Below are 18,006 nucleotides of genomic sequence, written 5' to 3'. Positions count from 1 at the left end.
ATATATATATATATATATATATATATGTATATATATAAAAGATAAGATAAGATAACCTTTATTAGTCCCACACGTGGGAAATTTGTTTTATATATATATATATATATATATATATATATATATATATATATATATATATATATATATATATATATATATATATATATATATCTGACAATACTATAATATTGGCCATATTATATTTACATTACCACAGTGAGATGACTTTAGTCTCATGAACAACAAGAGCTAATTGTTATTTACTAACTACTCTTGAACTGACTGTTCAGTACAGAAATGAAGCCCAACAATCATGTTTTACAGTCCCGTAGTCTCAGCCTCAGATACTCAACTAATCAAAGTTATGTCATGACAAAAATGAATGACCAAATGACCAACAAAACATTTTTCTCCTTCATTTATGTCATACTATCTCGCGTTTCTCGCGGTTAGTATCATGGTTGCTAGGCAACCTGAACAGCGCGACGAAGGCCAGACCGTCCCATTTCACAAGACTCTCACTTCCGCACTTCTCGTACTTATAGTACGCACCGTACGTAGTACGCGTAGTGCGCGTACTTCAAGCGTGCAGACCCTGAATTGGGACACAGCCTAAGTACGCACGCAGGAGCTTTCTGATTGGTTCTCACCTCCGTCGCTCTATTGATGATGTCCTTCCTGTTCACCCTAAGAACACGTGTAGGGTGTACATTTTCGAGCTGAGGGGAATAACGGCAACAAAACATCGCCGTTCAGACACCTTCGTATTTTTTTTCTGTGGAAGGCTTTACCGAGTAAGAGGGCAACATGGTGAAGACACGGTACAAGGGGAAAAGCTCAATAAACCCCTCAACATCCAGCAGCAACCCCGGTGAGCTAACTCTCCCATTAGCCAAACTGCTTGTTTACAGCTAATGCTAATTGTTGCTAGTCATTGTCAGAGAAAGTCATATTTGCGTTATTTTAGATAATAATAGCGTTGCGTATCAAAATAAGACTTCACAGCGGTGTGATGAATCTAAAACTTAACTTACACTGTTGCGTACTGTAGGAAGATATAGCCTTTTAAGTTTTGTCGTGTCAAACACCTGTTTTATGAAAGTTAAACATATTTACGGTAAAATCTGAGCTGCAATCTTGGGGTGGAAAATGATGCTCCTTTAAAAATGAACGTGTACGGTGTGTCTGGTTAGTAGTCATAACTAGCAATGCAGTATATCTTGATAGGAATTATAAAGTTACGTGTTTGTATAAGCTGTTAACAGCACTATACCGGCACCTTACACTGAAACCCAGTCATTTGTTCAGCACATTTAAAACTGTTTAAGGTAATAAAACATGAATGTTGTTGCACGGTCCTTAAAAAAAATCAGATTATAAATATGGTATTTCCCTTGCAATAAATTGACTAACAAGTAAGTGCATTGTAATAACATGTGGGTTTCGTTAATGAGCCGTTAAAGTAAACATAAATTTATTCGACAGATCGAGCCAAAGGTGCTGGTGGAAACAACATGAGGGACCGAGCCACTATCAAGCGCCTGAATATGTACAGACAAAAACAAAGATGGTAAGCAAATATTTTTCTTTTCTTTTTTATTGATATAGTTTACTGTTACAATGTACCGTAAGTGATGTGTCAAGAATTAAAGAGATCTTTTGTCCACAGTGATAGCCGTGGAAAAGTCGTCAAACCTTTACAGTACCAGTCCACAGTAGCTCCGGGAACTGTTGCCAGAGTTGAACCTAACATCAAATGGTTTGGTGAGAAATGTCTTTACTGTTGTGTATGTTATAGTGTATACTGTAAATTAATTAAATTGGAGGTAATACCATTTGCTCATATGTTGCTCTTGTTTGAAATATTGTCAGTTGAATTTGTAAAAATAAAATGTTCACTACAATAATACCATATCATTTTTATTCTTATTATATGACTATCCCATATTTCTATACTCTGTATTTAAGCAAATACCCGTGTGATCAAGCAGTCATCCCTCCAGAAATTCCAGGAGGAGATGGAGGCAGTAAAGAAGGATCCATATCGTGTGGTGATGAGACAAAGCAAATTGCCTATGTCCCTTTTGCACGATAGAGTCAAAGCCCATGTGAGTATAAAGGCTTTAAAGCTTATTCTTGTAAGATTTTTATTATATATGTATGTATTGTTATGAACAGTCACCACCAACACACTGAAATTAAAATGAAGCAGTTGAGATGTGTTTGAATTGCAGAGGTGACATCTTAATTCAAGGAGTTTAACAAAAAATATTGAATTTGTTGTTTAGGAATTACATGTATTTTTATCCATAGTCTTCCATTTTCAGAGGCTCAGAAAAAATAAATAATAATAACTGGATGTGAAACGCTGTCAGGTATAGACCTAACTGTATAATTAAAATGCAAACCTTGGGATCTAAACATGATAACAAAATAATAGCAAAACAACAAATTGTGCCAACAAGGGTAAAAAACAAAAACAAGAGATTTAAAAGAGGACACACAGTTTGCTTGCCTGAGATGTCTAACCATGGCATTACTGGGCGTAGGGACCCAGACAACAAAGGCCAACTACTGCAGTAAGAAAACACAAGTAAGCCTTCCAGGATCTCTAACAGCAGCACATGGGGAGTTAGGTGGTTCCAGCTGTGGTGTGGAGGCGAGTCTTTATCGGCTACCTCAGAATTTTAATAAAGGTCAGCAAGGATGGATGTAATATATCACTTTTCCAAGTATGTGTTAATAGCCTGGCAAAATAAAGTGCATTGCATTGATAACAGTATAATGGCAGCATTTATTAAGCTTGCTTTCTCAGAGTTTTACAGGCAACTTCTTAATTGCCTCTTGGGGGTGAATAAAGTCTTCTGATTCTGAAACTGCAGATGCCAGGGAGTGTACTTCATCTGACACTGCTTTCTATTTCCGTGTGGATGGAGTGTACCTGAAAGTCGGCACAGAGCCTGTGACAAAATTAATGTTTAAAGAACAAGGCCGCAGAAGAAAGGAATAACTTAATATTAGATAGCTGTCTTTGCAAGTAAGGCTGTTTGGTCAGCTGAGAATGTAAGGAGTCTAAAAATAACTTAGACATTGCATTATTTCAAACATTAATAAGCAACGCACCCTCAATAAAAGAGAAACTAATAATGTGGTTCGTGCTGAGGCTAAAAGGATAAGTTTCCATGGATTTGAAGTAAATCAGCTGCAGGGTATTTTGGGGTATCCTATTTTTATTTCAGCGAAGCAGGCAGACATCAAAGGTAAAGGGCTACATGTGGGGGGGGGGAAATCAACCGAAACTGCTCTAGCAAACACACTTCTTCACGTTACTTTATAAGATGTTGTGGTCTGGTGTATCTTCTGATACAGTAGCTGACTGGGGCAGTCGTAGTGATGCATAGTAAAAACGGGATTTAACCCCCCCCCCCCCCCCCCCCCCCCCAAAGAAGAAATAAATAAATAAATAAAAATAAAATCAAAGATTATGTTATTAATAAATAAAGTATGTGATTTAAAGTGTTCTGTAAGCTTAAATATAAATAGCTCTTTGCACATGGGTCTAAACTTGCTTACGACAGTGGGATTAAGAGAGTGATTCTTTTAAAGGGGTTAACAAGTGGCATGTTTAAAATTTGAGTAGGAAATAACCAGTAAGTGGAATGCGTTTAATAATGACTAAAGTAAGTAATGCAGATAAAGATCATAGCTATTTTCGTCTGTGTGAGTAAACTCTTTCTTGAGGCTTCATGAGGTGAGACGAATAAGAGGACTCACTTTAATCCTCATACAATTTTTCCTCTGCCCTACTGTGAACCTGAATGTACTGGCTTACGCTAGGCATGAGAGAGCTGCCTTCATCCAGACTTGGATTTTTTTTCCCTTCAACATAACCAACACAGTTCTAAATAAAATCCAGTTCTTGTTCTTGTGCCATGTGCTATAGTCCCTCATGAAGTTGAGGCATTTCTTAGAGTGTGAAAGAGTTCAAAATAATCTCTTAATTCATCACCGGGTTACCAGAAGATGACCTTTTATTATTTTTATTAATATTACAATTATGTAACTAAATGGCACAGAAGTGCTAGTAAAGTATGAAAGTGCTCTGTAATCTTAATGTATGATCACTGAATGACCAGTGGAATGATATTGCTCCAAAAGGCAGACAAATTAAGCAAGAGCCAGTGGTTCAGTCAGAAAAATGTGTTTTCAAACAACCAGAGTGCTTTGTAGGACCTCTTGGCAGATAGTTGAGGTGACCTGAGGCTGTAAACAGTGTTGTTTCTGACTAACCTGCTCCTCCACCCCTCGTGGCAGTTTTGCAATAGAGGTATGGCGTGTGTTTTAAGATCGCTGGAACACTTAATCAGCACTGGCATAGTCTTTGCTGTTTCACTGGCTTTGTCGCATATTTGGGTGTTCTGTTTAATATATTCATTTATTGTGTGTTTCTGACTGAAACTGTTGGAGAGCTGTTTGTGACTGTATCACAAACTGTGTTTTAACATTGGAAAAAAAAGAGCTTTATGTTTCCTCTCTGCTTAAATACAGCATGATAATGTTAAATTTAAATGGATTTTGCAGTCCAGCTTCAACATCTGGATCCTTTAAGTGTGTTGTTCATGCTGGAAAGAACAAAGTCCAAACTTAATAAAACCACAGTCATAATTCTATCTGATTTTGTAAATAAATGATATAAGGTCCTGCTGTAAGTATATTGCTGGCAGAGCTATTCACTGTTAATATAAAAACTTTTTTTTTTTTATCACAAAATGTTCTATCTTTCTATAATTGCAGAACTCTAAGGTTCACATTCTAGACACGGAGGGTTTTGAGAACACTTTTGGACCTAAGGCTCAAAGGAAGAGGCCCAGTCTTGTTGTGGGCGATGTCAAGGACCTTGTAGAGCAAGCTGAGGCCTCAGCCCTAAGTTATAATGCAGAAAATGACAAAGACCTGGTTACCGAGGACACAGGGGTCCGGTAAGAATTTTCTTTTTGTTTCTTCTTTCTTTGTTTTTTTTTGTTTTTAAATGCATTTTTAAATGCATTTAAAGTGTCGTTAAATCCCTGCTACTTTTTTATTCACTAAAGGGCGGAAGCACGTGAGGAGATTTTCAAAAAGGGTCAGTCCAAGAGAATCTGGGGAGAACTTTACAAGGTATCGTCTCCACCTTGTGTAGTATGTTAGTGCAGTAAAGTGTTGTGTGGTCATTCTCGAGTCCTCTTTTATTTTTACAGGTGATTGACTCATCTGATGTCATCATCCAAGTGCTGGATGCCCGAGATCCTATGGGAACACGGTCTAAGAGCATTGAAACGTATCTAAAGAAAGAGAAATCCTGGAAACATCTGATCTTTGTTCTAAACAAGTGTGACCTTGTGCCCACCTGGGTCACGGTAAGATATTTACAGCACACCCCCCTGGTTTCCTGTATGACTGGTTGTAGTTGCTTTTCTTAGTATTAAACTTGGTCTCTGCTCATTGTTAAACCAGAAACGTTGGGTGGCTGTTCTGTCTCAAGAATATCCCACTTTGGCTTTCCACGCCAGCCTCACAAACTCATTTGGTAAGGGCTCTCTCATCCAGCTGCTCAGGCAGTTTGGCAAGGTAAGAAATGCTTTTTGTTCGAAATGCAAAAACTTTCACAAATAAAATATTTGAGTTGTTTTATTATATAGAGTTTTAAAAAATACATTTATCATCATGTTGTTGTGCAAGATAATAGATTTGTCAACTGGTAGTAATTTGTAACAACTTAATGTGTATATAGCTGTGAACACAATATCTGATGCTTAATTAGGTTAGCTGGGACACTGTAGGCATTTAATGAGCAGTATTTAATGTGTTAATGTTAGAATCACAAACATTGGAATAAACATATCTGTTTGATGACAAGCTACATTGGTTTGTCAATTGTGCATTATTATTGTTTTGCATCATATTTCCTTTCGATTTTTAAACACTTTACTAAACTGTAAAATATGCTTTTAGGTCTTTAAGTAGTTTACATTGACACAATATATTAATTTAGCTGCAGTAAACCACCACAGTGGAGTTTCAATCAAGCTGTAACTGAAGATTGACAGGCTGTCTGCTTTAAATCAAGGGGTTTACCAAAAGTATTGCATTAACTTTTTATAAATCACATCCATATACAGTCCCCCATTTTCAGAGGCTCAAATGTAATTGGCTAATTGACTGAAAGGTAGTTTCATGGTTAGGTGAGTCCCGTTCCTTTGTTATTCCATGACAAATTAAACAGATAACTTATTCGGATCATTTACAACAAGGTACAAACCACTGGTTACAAACATTAAAAGGGCAGGTTAGACCATATCAGAGGACATGTGAAAGAGTCTCCGCAGTTCTGGAAAACAAATCACTGAAAACCGAGATGAACTTTTATCAGAGTAATGGATAGAGAAAAGTATAGAGAAGGAGAGAAACAGCGCATGAGCTGATTAATCCCACATTATATTTCAAACATAGTAGAAGCAATTCATAACATAGACATGTATGGCTGCCAGTGGACATGGACCACTTGTGTTTACTGATGATGTGACTGCTGATATAAGTAGCAAAATGAATTTGCACTTCACTGCGCAAATGGATAATGATCCAAAACATACTGCAAAAGAAACCCAAGAGATTCTCAAGGCAAATCAATGGAATATTCTTCACTGGCCAAGACAGTCACCTGATCTCAACCCAACATGAACATGCTTTTGAGTTACAGAAGACAAAACTGAAGCTATTTTTCAAAAGAGGGCAGCAGCTGAAGACAGCTGCAGTAAAGGCCTGGTACACCATGTGAAAGAAGGACATTCAGCCTCTGGTGATGTCCATTAGTTCTAGACTTCAGGCTGTCTTTCTGAGGTTACTTTTCAGCTTCTGAAAATGGGGAACTGTGTATAAAAATGGCAGTAATTCCTGAACATTTAACTCGGTGCATTTTTGTTAAACCACTCGAATTAAAGCTGAAATGAAGCACTTTTTTTTTATCCACTGTGGTGGTCTACAGAGGCTAAACTACAAAGAATGCTTCATTGTCCCAAAACTGTGCTGTGTTCCACACAGTTACAACCATAACATTAGATTATGTATTGCCCTGACTGCCCTGGCAGCATACTTGAGAAAAGCTTGAAAGAGACAACAGAGGAATTACATCCCTTCAAAGAGGACAGACAAAGACTTCCTGACTTTATTTTTCCCTCACGCAGCTCCACACAGACAAAAAACAAATAAGTGTGGGTTTCATCGGATATCCAAATGTTGGAAAAAGCTCGATCATCAACACTCTGAGGTCAAAGAAGGTTTGCAATGTTGCACCCCTCGCTGGAGAAACGAAGGTAAAATCAATGTATCGTATTAACTATACAGTAGTTAGGTTCACATGATTATATTTTGGGTTTAGTCAAAGTCCCGTTGCTGCTTAATGTTGATGGCTTCAATAACAGAAGCAGTCTACCCTCTGTTTTTAAAAATATAACTGAAAAACTAAGTGGAGAGTAAAAGAGTAAAAACAACCATTTTTTATCCTTCATTTCCTCTCTCTTCATCTGTTTATCCTTTTTGGAAACAAATGAAGGGTTGAAACCTTGGCGTACAAAGACCGGTCAAGGGGAAAGTCAGGGGAAAATGGCTTTACCTTTAGAGCCAAAATTGTAAGCTTGGACTGTAACTGAGCAGTTTTTCTGCACACCTATCCAGTGACTCTCATAGGCCTGTGGCCAGCAGTGCTTTATTTCCCACCTTGTGTTTTATTCTCAGCACATACTCAGCAATTACGAAAGCCAAACAAGGTTATGATCCGTAGCACTTTCATAGATCACGTACATTTTGCTTTCCCACTTATAATTCTTTCAGCAGTTTTTCCTTGTTTTAAGATTTTATATCAAATGATACCAACAAGGTGAAATGTGTTTCTCATCGTTTGTGAAACAGAATTTTATGGACCACACATACAGCGTTAATCTTTCTCTCTCTTTTGTTTAAGGTGTGGCAGTACATCACTTTGATGAGGCGCATCTTCCTCATTGACTGCCCTGGTGTTGTCTACCCCTCAGAAGACAGTGAATCTGATATTGTTTTGAAAGGAGTAGTAAGTCTGTTTTTTAAAGTTTATTCCAATTGATTTTTTTTTTTTTTATTAATTAATTTGAGTTTTTTAATGTCTGCCACTGCAGTATAATAAGAAGGGTGAATTTATTTGGACTTCCCATAAAACTAGGAAAAACAATAACATCTGAAAATCTAAGCACAGATCCGAGAAATGGTGTCCTGGTAACTTAGTATACCGTATTTCCCGGACTACAAAGCGCACCTAAATATTAGCCGCACAAGCTAAAATCAGGGGAAAATCCTGTTTTGTACATACATTAGCCGCACCTGACCAAAAGCCGCAGGTGTTTCAATGTTGACTTATCATATGTAAGAGAATATGCACAAAGGGAATTGTCAGGAAAGAGATGGCTGTTTGGAGACATCACTTTTATTAATATTTTGAAAAACAAGTTATGGGTACATATTTGCACATGTAGTACATAACAATAACCTACAGCACACCAGAACAATAGATTCGGACTACCTTTTAGGCTCAGGTGCAGTGACACAGCTTTAACAAGAAGAAAAGTCAGTCATTCACCACCATCTTTCTCTTCTTCCTACGCACTAAAACCACCAAAGTCCTCTTCTCCAGTGTCGGATACAAACAGGCTCAGGATGGCTTCGTCATCCACTCTTCTTCTCTCCTTCGTTGTCACTTTCAAAACCAAAGAAATCCTCATTGTCAGTGTCAGAGTCGAACACCCTCAGAAGGGCCGTGGCGGTGTCCTCCTCTCCATCATGCAGCAGTCCAGCCCTTCAAAATCCGTTGGTGATCGTGGATGTTTTCACACTTTTCCACGCTGTCAGAATCCACCGGTGGAGTTGGGCATAACTTGCTTTTTGGGCATAACTTGCAAGTTTATCGCCGCTCATCATCCACGACTCCCGCTGAACGCGTAGCGCTACTTTGAAGTTTGTTTTTCGCGCTACTTCGTACGGCACTACGTTGCCTGGCGGACGGACATGTGACTAACATACCACTCTTGAACCCCGATCCTTCCGCCAGGCAACGTAGTGCCGTACAACAGCGGAACACACAAAACAAATCGTCTTACGATATGACAAAAATCATGGACAATCCATAGAAAAGCCGCACCTGACTAAAAGCCGCAGGGTTCAAAGCTTGTGCAAAAAGTAGCGGCTTATAGCCCGACATTTACGGTAATTCACCGAACTGTTAATGTTGTATTTTTAACAGTCTCGAGGATTCGGGGAATAACGAACTGAGACTTTAAAGTGGTTTGGGCTTCATCATACTAATACCCAACTGTTTTTAAAAATGTCTTTATCTGCTCTATTTCTGATCCTCGGGATCCTTGTGGGGCATCCGAGGTTCAGCATTTCACCCTTAAAGTCAGCGTAACTGAAAGGTTGCACGTTCACGTCTTAAAGTACTCATCTTTTTCTTTCCCCTTTTTGCAAAGGTTCAAGTGGAAAAGATCAAGAACCCAGAGGAGCACATCGGTGCAGTACTGGAGCGGGCCAAACCAGAATACATTCAGAAGACCTACCGCATCCCTACTTGGAACTGTGCTGATGACTTTCTTGAGAAACTGGCGTTTCGCACAGGGAAACTTTTGAAGGTTCATTTTCTTATTTAGAGGCTATACTTGAAAACTGCTTTGTATATTTTTTCCAAACATTTGCTTTATAAGTTCTGATGATATAAAAAATATATAATTTTATAGCTACAATGGAGCATTTTAACTCATTGTATGTGTAAGAGGTAATGGTTAAGGTTTACTTTTCAGCTTGGGTATTTATTGTGCTGTTTTTCTAGAAACAAGTGTTTTAATGCCTCTGTGTAGTTTTGTGGGGAAGTTAATGACTGCTGACTTTGCTGCAAAAGCAGGTTTTACAAACATTTTTCCCCTTAAAGTTGTGTTCCTACCAACTTCATTGTTGCACATTTCTCCCATGTATTTGAATTTAGGACTCACCTTGAGCCTTATTTCTCTCTAAAAATGCTGTACTGTCTTGACATTTTCTCTGAAATATGGCGTAGGCAGAAATCTAGAGAAGGCAGGACTGAAACAAAAACAGCCCTCCCCCCCTGAAGAGCTTGGGTCTTATGTATGTGCTGTGTATGCATTTAAAAAAGTTACATTCACTTCATTCTCCACATAGGACACGATGAGCTCTTATTTACCAGATGGAAACTCTCTGCTTAACTGATTGTACCGCCAAACTTTCTTTCTGCTTGGACTCTCTCCTTTCACTGCCAAATGTTTAAGTCTGAAAATAGAGTCCAGAAGAGCTGCAGGGCTACAGCTGCCTCTGAAACACTAGATATATATATATTTTTTAAATGTATTTATTTATTGCTGCCTACTTCAGCTTTAAATCACTAAGTCTTAAGATGTCTTAGCAATCTCTTCTTGTTTTTGTACAGGGCGGTGAGCCAGATCTCGCCACAGTCTCTAAAATGGTATTGAATGACTGGCAGAGAGGACGTATCCCCTTCTTTGTGAAACCCCCTGGACCTGAAGGAGATCAAGAGGTAAGATTACACTGAATTTCTCTCTAGGGCTTTTTAAGCGCACCAAACTGTGCCCTCAGTGTAAACCTGTTTTTATTGCTGTGTTTTCGCTAGGATGAGAAGCCACTGCCAGTTGCAGGACCGTCGGAGGTAGTAGAGCATGTGCAGAAGGAACAACCAGACAATCCGGACGCCATCTCAGAGGAACGTGAGGAAGAACAGCAGAGACAGAAGGAACAGGTCCAGAAGATTCTGGCTAATGTCAGACAAAACTTTGGCAAAATCAGTGTGGCTCCAGAGTTCAGCGAGGAAGACTTAGTTCCCATGGACATGCCTGATCTGGACATGTCAGATTTTTCTGGCTCTGATGGTGAGGAAGATGAGGGCACAGAGGAAAACGAAGGCAAAGAGGAAGATGCGACAAGCGTTGAACCAGCTGATGAAGTGACTGACATCTCTGAGCCCACAACCTCTCAGACTGAAAAGACAAACGGCAGCAAGAGTTCACGGGAGGTCATACGTGAGCTGGATGTGAAAATCGCCAAGTACAAGCAGTTTCTGGACCGAGCCAAATCCAATCGCTTCTCTGCAATCCGGTCAGTCTGCTCAAGCCCAAACCTCACTCGCATATTTTCTTTGTCTTGTGTACTGCCACCATTGTGTTTCGTCCAGTAACGTAATGTGAAGTTGTCAGACATAGAGATGCCACGCATTTTAGGTGGTCCGTGCTAACCATCCTTGAAGCTGCTGATGACTAGCAGTGATCATTTTGATGCCATAACGTTTGTGTCTTTTGTGTTCTTTAATGCTTGTGTTGAATTTCAGCACACACTGAAGAACAAAGTCAAGTAACCGCTGTATAGTTAATCTGAGCCTAATTTAATTACTGTTCATTTCAGCTGACCCCAACAGGGATAAACTGTTTGCCTTGTTTTGTAATGATTTACTTTTTTCCATTTCTTTGGACAGGATACCTAAGGCGCTTTCTGACAAAGTGTTCACAGACATCAAGACTAAACAGTCAGCAGCGACTAAGCAAGCACAGAAGAAAGGTAGTCAGTCAGCTTGTTTGTTATGACTTTGTATGGTTCTGGATGTAAAAATAATTTGGGAAAGGCTTTATCAGATGTGGTTAAGGTCCAATAAACCTTCTGCAGTTCCAACAGAATAATCAATTACTGATATTTATCAACTTGATATTTTGCACAAACTTTAGATTTGAATGGGTACGTCAAGTTAACATTCAGGCAGTGACATCAGATCTGTTCATCTTTCTTTGAATTCAGCTCCAAACCAGAGGGGTAAAAAGAGGAAAGCTGAGGAGGGTGAGGACCTGGCCCAGCCGAACAGACTCACGTCTAAACAGGTATGCGGTGTTTGTTCTCTCTGATGTCAAACAGGCCAGATTTCTCTGGTGAATGTTCTTCTTACTGATGTAACATTGGAAATGAAAAGCTCTGGTCTTTTTTAGAAGAAGATTTCACTTTTTTTCCTCTTCTGTTTCTCTTTTCTTTCTCTACAGAGAAGAGCAATGGATCGTGCTCAGAGGACGAAGAAAGTTGGCGTACGTTATTATGAAACTCACAATGTGAAGAACAAGAACAAAAAAATCCCAGCATCAGGCACAGAAGGTCAAAATACCAAGAAATCGAAGCACTAGACTGGAGTTGAATAAAATAAAACACACATGTAAGAAATCTGTATCTAAATTAGCCTGAAGCTATTTTTATTGGGATAAAAAAAGGTTGGCAGAAGGTGGAACACTAAGGTGGTCTTAATCAACTTGATGCCTTATCTTCATGACTGTTGTAACTTTGTCCCCTCAGTGCAGAACTGTATTTGAATGACATTTCATTCATCATATACAAGTGTACTGCTCTCTTGACGTTCAAGAGCAATGTGCAGTAGTTGTTTGAAGTGTACTTGTTATGCCAGAACAATAAAACATTTGTAAATTACACTAAGTTTTTACTTTAATGTATCATTAAGCAATAAGATGAATTACAAGTGAACACAATCTTGTACAGAGAAATGCCAGCTAAGTGTTTGTTTGTTTTTGTTTTTTTACTTCTTTGGTGCAATTATCTCTTCCAGTTGAGCCTGAAAAGAAAAAAGGGGTGGTTAAGAAATCTTTAGACAACACAATCTACAAGAATTATTCTCTGATATGTAATTGAAAAAGTCACCTTAAGCTGTTGGTTGGTTCTCTTTAGGAACTGGATCTCGTCATCGTGCCTCTTTTCCTCTAGCTGTCGCTTTTCAGCTTCTATCTTCTCAACTGTTTCACATTTAGCCTTCTCTTCATTCAGCGCCTTCTTCAGTTCTTGTTTCTCGTTCTCTAGCTCCAAAATCTGCCCGTATAACAACGCATACGTGTGAGTTTGTTATTGATGCAGGGTCAATCCTGTAAAAAGCACTGCAGCCACTGTCATTGTACAGTAACTGTAAAATAGAGAAATTGTGCTCTCTGCTGGACTCCTAGCTAAATGACAGCTGAACTACATGAGTGGCGAAGTAAGTTTCCCAGCATCTATAAATTGCTTAGTATTAAAAATATATATTGTGACCCTGTATTTGTAACTCATAAGGAACCTGATATCCTTACTCTGTTTTTCATATCAGCTTCGCCCTTCTTAGCCTGCAGTGCCTTTCTCATGCCGTAAGCTATGCTGCTTTCATACACGGTCTGGTAGGCAGCAATGGTCATCTGAATCTCATCTCTGACCAGCCACAATAGCATACCCCTCTCAGCGCAGTTGATGGTTACCTGTCTGAGTAATTCATCTCAAAAGAAAAAGAATGACAAAAAAACTTATGTGATTTATTGTATTTATGTGTATTGATTCTACCTTCTATAATCAGCAACATCTCAGCTTCTTCCTTACCAAAACACTGGGAATAGAGCTCCCTGCGGACAGGGCAGATTCCTGTTTCTTTGGCCTGTCTTTGCTGCAGTTTTGTGTTTAGGAGTTCTTCTAGGTGCAACACATCTGCTCTCGTACAAGGTGTACTGGATACTTTCTGCACCCACAGTTGGTTTCCCTCCATCCACTCCCTGTAAGAGGAAAATTTGTAAAGTTCTGAACTTGCTGAAGAACACGCTATGGATAGAAAAAACTCTACCTGGGTGGGAGGATTGAATTGAGGAGCTCCTCATTTTCCTGCTTAGTAGCCTCAGCAGATGCTGATTTTGGTTTAGGAGGTGGTGGAACAGGTGTAGAGTCAATGGGCTGCTGAGGGCTTACTTTCAAAGGGCGTCCCTGTAGTGACAGATGTTTCATAAACTATCAGACAAACATATTATTACCCTGATTTGATTTTTTTAAATGACTGATACATTTTCGTAAATCTATTATAAAATACACCTTACAGAACCACCTTGTAACTGTGTATGCATGCAAATATATTAGTGGATGTAAGTATAATTGCATTAAGCTTTAATCAGACTCTCGGGATCTTGGATAGCATAACTTTTACATTAATCTCAAATCTATCCCTGAGACTTGTGCCATAAACACGGCTGGCTCGATAAACTCACCTTTGGTGATTTTCTGTCTGTGCTTTTGTTGACCAGAACTGGATTGTCGTATTTCAGCAGCGTGTCAGCTGGAGGAATCATTGTCGTTTACAATAGAGGAATAGAATAAACTTATACAGTAAAACCTGAAACTTCTTGGTCTAGCGTTTAGTTACATAAAGTTCACGCTCATTGTTTGGGTTGTCTTGGCAACAATGTCCGTTACGTTTTAATGTGTGCGAGCGGAATCAGCGCTTAGCTCCAGGAGTACAGGCTAGTGACACTTTTTTTTTTCAAAAATTCTTTTGAGATAAATGCATTTTTATCAGTATTTTAAAAAATCTATTTAAAAGAGCCAAGTGGGATGTTTGTTTGTTTTTTACTTTTACCACCTTGTGTATCTTTTACTTTTACTATGCCTTTTTTGTTTGTTTTGTGTTTACTGGCTGCATCAAGTAAAAGTAATGTGTGTTAAACGAATATGTAAATAATGAAAGAATGTGCCAGCTTTTTCAATACACTAAATATTTAGGCTGTACAGGAAATAAACTGGCCGGCATCTCATGTCGGAACCAACGTGAGACATGGACACTGGCGGAGCTTAATTCTCGGTGAACCTCGGGAAGCGGAAGTGCGTGATCTCGGCGTAACGGGCGAAGTTTGTTACATGCCGAGGCTTTTGTTTTTTTTGTACATACAGTGGTGTGGTTGAAAATGTATGCTTTTTAGGTTATACAACGGTCGATTTGAGAGAATTATTTTAAGCATGGCCAAAGAGAAGCGACACAGGAGAAGAGAAAGTCCGGAGCGTGAAGCCGAAGTAAAGATAAAGCAGGAGAAACTGAGCCCTGCTAGGCCACAGAGATCACGCCGCTCCAGGTCGAGATCCCCCGGCAACTCCAGTCCACAGAGAGGAGGAACGAGTCGGTGTGTGCACTAAAGTTATCATACCACCTTAATTTTGCCACGTGTGTCATATTGATCAACTTGACAACCGTGACAGAGTCAGTTTTTTTGAGTATATCGCTGTAGTACTTACTTGGGCTAGCTACAGCCACTAGTTGCATCTCAACGGTGGGAAATGTCGTGTGAACGGTCGCTTAATACTCTCTTGTGTTCTTCATTTAGGTCACCTGCAAGGACGAGGGACCGTTCACCAGGTAGAAGGGGAACCTCTCCCGCCAGAAGAAGCAGCAGATCTCCGAGAAAAAGGAGAAGCCGTAGTCCTCACCACGGGGATGTCAGAGTAAAGCGGGTGATTAGTTTCAAATTATTGGGAAACATTTTGCAATTCAGCAGCACCACTGGAGTATAAAGTGATCTAGGTGGTATAAAGTACTCATCTGGAATTTACCACACAGAAGCTTGTGTAACCCAAGTGCTAGTCAGATAGTACTAACAGTCTGAGGCAGTCTGTTTTCTGTGTAGAGACCCAACATTGGTCTACAGTTGTCCCATTTTTAATGTTTTTCAGAGGCATCTGGCAGTAATGACAATATATGTCAAACAAACTAGAGCCCACTATTCCATACTGAAGGGTAATGCAGTACAACATAATTAACTACTCAAAAATGTAACTGTGTAAGTATTCTGTAAATATATGTCACAGGAACGGGATGAGCATAGAGCTAGCGGCGACGAGAGAAGAAGAAGAAATGAGCAACCAGAGGACAGACGGAGTAGGTGGGAATCTGATAGGCCACGGGAGAGAGAGCGCGGTGGGGAGAGGCATAGGGAGCGAAATGCTCTTGCCTCTCAACAAGCTGAACGACAGCAGCAAGATGAGAGACGCAGGGAAAATCGCCAGCGACGTGAAGAAAACCAAGAGCGAGACTTGGGGAGGTCAGAAGAAGAGGGTGATGAGGCAAGCGCTGCTCCTGCTGTGAAAGAGAAGCCAAACTTTGAACTTTCAGGGGCACTCACAGAAGACACAAACACATTTCGGGGAGTGGTGATCAAGTACAACGAGCCGCCTGAGGCTCGGATTCCGAAGCGCCGATGGCGACTGTACCCTTTCAAGAATGATGAGGCTCTTCCAGTCATGTACATTCACAGACAGAGTGCCTATTTGTTGGGGCGACAGAGAAGAATTGCTGATATCCCGATTGATCACCCATCCTGCTCCAAGCAACATGCAGTATTCCAGTACAGGTAGGAAGAACAGTCATCAGCACATTTTTATTTATTTTTTTACTCTAGTTTTCTTTTTGTTTGAAAAGCATGCTCGATCTGTGGTGATTACTATTTACTATTGTTGTTGTCCAATATGTTGAATGACTCTTTAGTCGTGATCCCCATTTGCAAATAGATCATGTCCACCATTCTGTCTTCATTTCTACAGACTGGTGGAGTTTACGCGGGCAGATGGCACCACGGGCCGGAGGGTAAAGCCTTACATTATTGACCTTGGCTCTGGCAATGGCACTTATCTGAACAACCAGCGTATCGAGCCCCAGCGGTACTATGAACTCAAAGAAAAAGATGTCATAAAATTTGGCTTCAGCAGCCGTGAATACGTGCTGCTTCACGAGTTCTCAGACACAACCGAGGTAGACGCCAAGCAGGAAGAGGAAGACGAGGGCCTTGATGAGTAAATTGTTCCAAAGTACTTGATTGCCGAAGTTCATTCAGGTTAGATAATATCATCATCAAAAACAACAACAGAAAAAGAACTGTTTCTGCAGGGAATGGAGCAATAAGTTTGAACTGGTAAATGCAGGAACTGATTTAAGTAATGGAACAGGATTTGTTGGTGTATATTGTGTAATTACTGATCTCTTGCTTGAACCTGCCACAGCTGTCTCAAAGAAGACTTTTTCTCAGGTTGTATAATGTCTATGTGATAAGTGACGGATCTTACATCTCACATTGCTCGCATTACATTAAGATGTGCTCAGTGACAGATAAAGATATCTCACCAATCTATAGTTATATATTCTATATTTTTTTTGCACCACAGCACTTAGTGCAAAGCATAGCTAATTGTCTATGTCCATGCTATATGTGTCAGTGTACATTACATTATTGGAATGTGAACTCTAGATTCATGTTTAAAAAGCATTTTTATTGTCAGAGTAAACATTGCAGTATAAGATGTAAGGATATTTCCTTTTCCTTTTTTTGTCTTTGCTTGTAGTGCAGGAAAAATTATTAACGCTGTTGTGTTCCCTCGCACTACTGGAATCTGTATGCACCATTCTTATTTTTGCCCATTCATAGAAGTTCATAGTAAATTTTCATTTTTGTACTGTAAATAAATTTTTGAAGAGTTTTATTGGAGCAAACTGGTGTCCGTTTGTTTCATAAAATGTCCCGTTTTAAGGAGGACAATAGGCACCATAATTATTTAACAAGTGGGTAATACAATTTGTTTATGATAATTTAAGCCTTTTAATTACAGTACTCTCTAATAGTCATCATCATTTATTTATATAGCACTTTTAAAACACACCTGGTAGACCAAAGTGTTGTACAATATAAATATAGTAATAGCAAAAACCAGAAATAGCAATAAAATTAATTTAAAAAAAAATGTCAGTCACCCACAGACTTAAAAGCCAGGGAATAAAAATAGGCTTTTAATCTGGACTTAAAAACTGGCACTGATGTAGCTTCTCTAATATGGAGAGGAAGGCTATTCCAAAGCATTGGAGCCGCAACAGAGAACGCTTGGTCTCCTCTAAGCTTTAGCTGTGACTTTGGGACTGAAAGCAACAGTTGCTCAGCTGACCGAAGCAAACGAATAGGGACACGAGGCCTCAACAAATCAGACAAATAAACTTGTCCCTGTCCAACCCCTATTAAAAGAGAATTGCAATAATCCAAATGTGAAGTATCCCTTCATTTCTTTATATTGTGCTAGGAAAATGGGTGCAACAATTTACTGAAAGACATGCAAAAAAAA

At 39.3% G+C, this 18,006-nt stretch overlaps 3 protein-coding genes across 3 annotated transcripts; 2 read left to right on the top strand and 1 right to left on the bottom strand.

Moving 5' to 3' along the window:
* Nucleotides 1-663: 663 nt before the first annotated feature.
* Nucleotides 664-12,545, top strand: gnl2 (G protein nucleolar 2). Its single transcript, XM_026184292.2, has 16 exons — nucleotides 664-871; nucleotides 1,486-1,570; nucleotides 1,670-1,764; nucleotides 1,969-2,108; nucleotides 4,795-4,979; nucleotides 5,091-5,157; nucleotides 5,238-5,396; nucleotides 5,494-5,607; nucleotides 7,221-7,349; nucleotides 7,997-8,101; nucleotides 9,531-9,689; nucleotides 10,499-10,606; nucleotides 10,700-11,181; nucleotides 11,555-11,637; nucleotides 11,872-11,951; nucleotides 12,108-12,545. The coding sequence occupies exons 1-16, from the start codon at nucleotides 808-810 to the stop codon at nucleotides 12,243-12,245; spliced, it is 2,193 nt and encodes a 730-aa protein (XP_026040077.1). The 5' UTR covers nucleotides 664-807; the 3' UTR covers nucleotides 12,246-12,545.
* dnali1 (dynein, axonemal, light intermediate chain 1) lies at nucleotides 12,230-14,708 on the bottom strand. The gene is made up of 6 exons (XM_026184294.2): nucleotides 14,124-14,708; nucleotides 13,709-13,845; nucleotides 13,471-13,640; nucleotides 13,191-13,369; nucleotides 12,772-12,936; nucleotides 12,230-12,685 (listed from the first exon to the last, which is right to left on the bottom strand). Exons 1-6 carry the CDS (start codon nucleotides 14,202-14,204, stop codon nucleotides 12,650-12,652), a joined length of 768 nt encoding a protein of 255 aa, XP_026040079.1. The 5' UTR covers nucleotides 14,205-14,708; the 3' UTR covers nucleotides 12,230-12,649.
* Nucleotides 14,709-14,710: 2 nt separating this feature from the next.
* Nucleotides 14,711-17,386, top strand: snip1 (Smad nuclear interacting protein). The gene is made up of 4 exons (XM_026184293.2): nucleotides 14,711-15,029; nucleotides 15,231-15,357; nucleotides 15,712-16,253; nucleotides 16,444-17,386. Exons 1-4 carry the CDS (start codon nucleotides 14,821-14,823, stop codon nucleotides 16,694-16,696), a joined length of 1,131 nt encoding a protein of 376 aa, XP_026040078.1. The 5' UTR covers nucleotides 14,711-14,820; the 3' UTR covers nucleotides 16,697-17,386.
* Nucleotides 17,387-18,006: the final 620 nt, after the last annotated feature.

The sequence above is a fragment of the Astatotilapia calliptera genome, chromosome 11, assembly GCF_964374335.1.
Source record: "Astatotilapia calliptera chromosome 11, fAstCal68.1, whole genome shotgun sequence".
Lineage (NCBI taxonomy): Eukaryota > Metazoa > Chordata > Actinopteri > Cichliformes > Cichlidae > Astatotilapia > Astatotilapia calliptera.
Note: the sequence above shows the minus strand (reverse complement) of the source record. Positions and strands in the feature narration are given on the sequence as shown.

Coding starts and splice junctions, on each gene's coding strand:
- gnl2 (XM_026184292.2), top strand. CDS start 808: ATGGTGAAGACACGGTACAAGGGGAAAAGCTCAATAAACCCCTCAACA. Junction 5,397..5,493: donor TTGTGCCCACCTGGGTCACG/GTAAGATATTTA, acceptor TTGTTAAACCAG/AAACGTTGGGTGGCTGTTCT. Junction 10,607..10,699: donor GACCTGAAGGAGATCAAGAG/GTAAGATTACAC, acceptor TGTTTTCGCTAG/GATGAGAAGCCACTGCCAGT.
- dnali1 (XM_026184294.2), bottom strand. CDS start 14,204: ATGATTCCTCCAGCTGACACGCTGCTGAAATACGACAATCCAGTTCTG. Junction 13,846..14,123: donor CAGACAGAAAATCACCAAAG/GTGAGTTTATCG, acceptor CTGTCACTACAG/GGACGCCCTTTGAAAGTAAG. Junction 13,641..13,708: donor AATTCAATCCTCCCACCCAG/GTAGAGTTTTTT, acceptor TTCCTCTTACAG/GGAGTGGATGGAGGGAAACC.
- snip1 (XM_026184293.2), top strand. CDS start 14,821: ATGCTTTTTAGGTTATACAACGGTCGATTTGAGAGAATTATTTTAAGC. Junction 15,358..15,711: donor GGGATGTCAGAGTAAAGCGG/GTGATTAGTTTC, acceptor TATATGTCACAG/GAACGGGATGAGCATAGAGC. Junction 16,254..16,443: donor CATGCAGTATTCCAGTACAG/GTAGGAAGAACA, acceptor TCATTTCTACAG/ACTGGTGGAGTTTACGCGGG.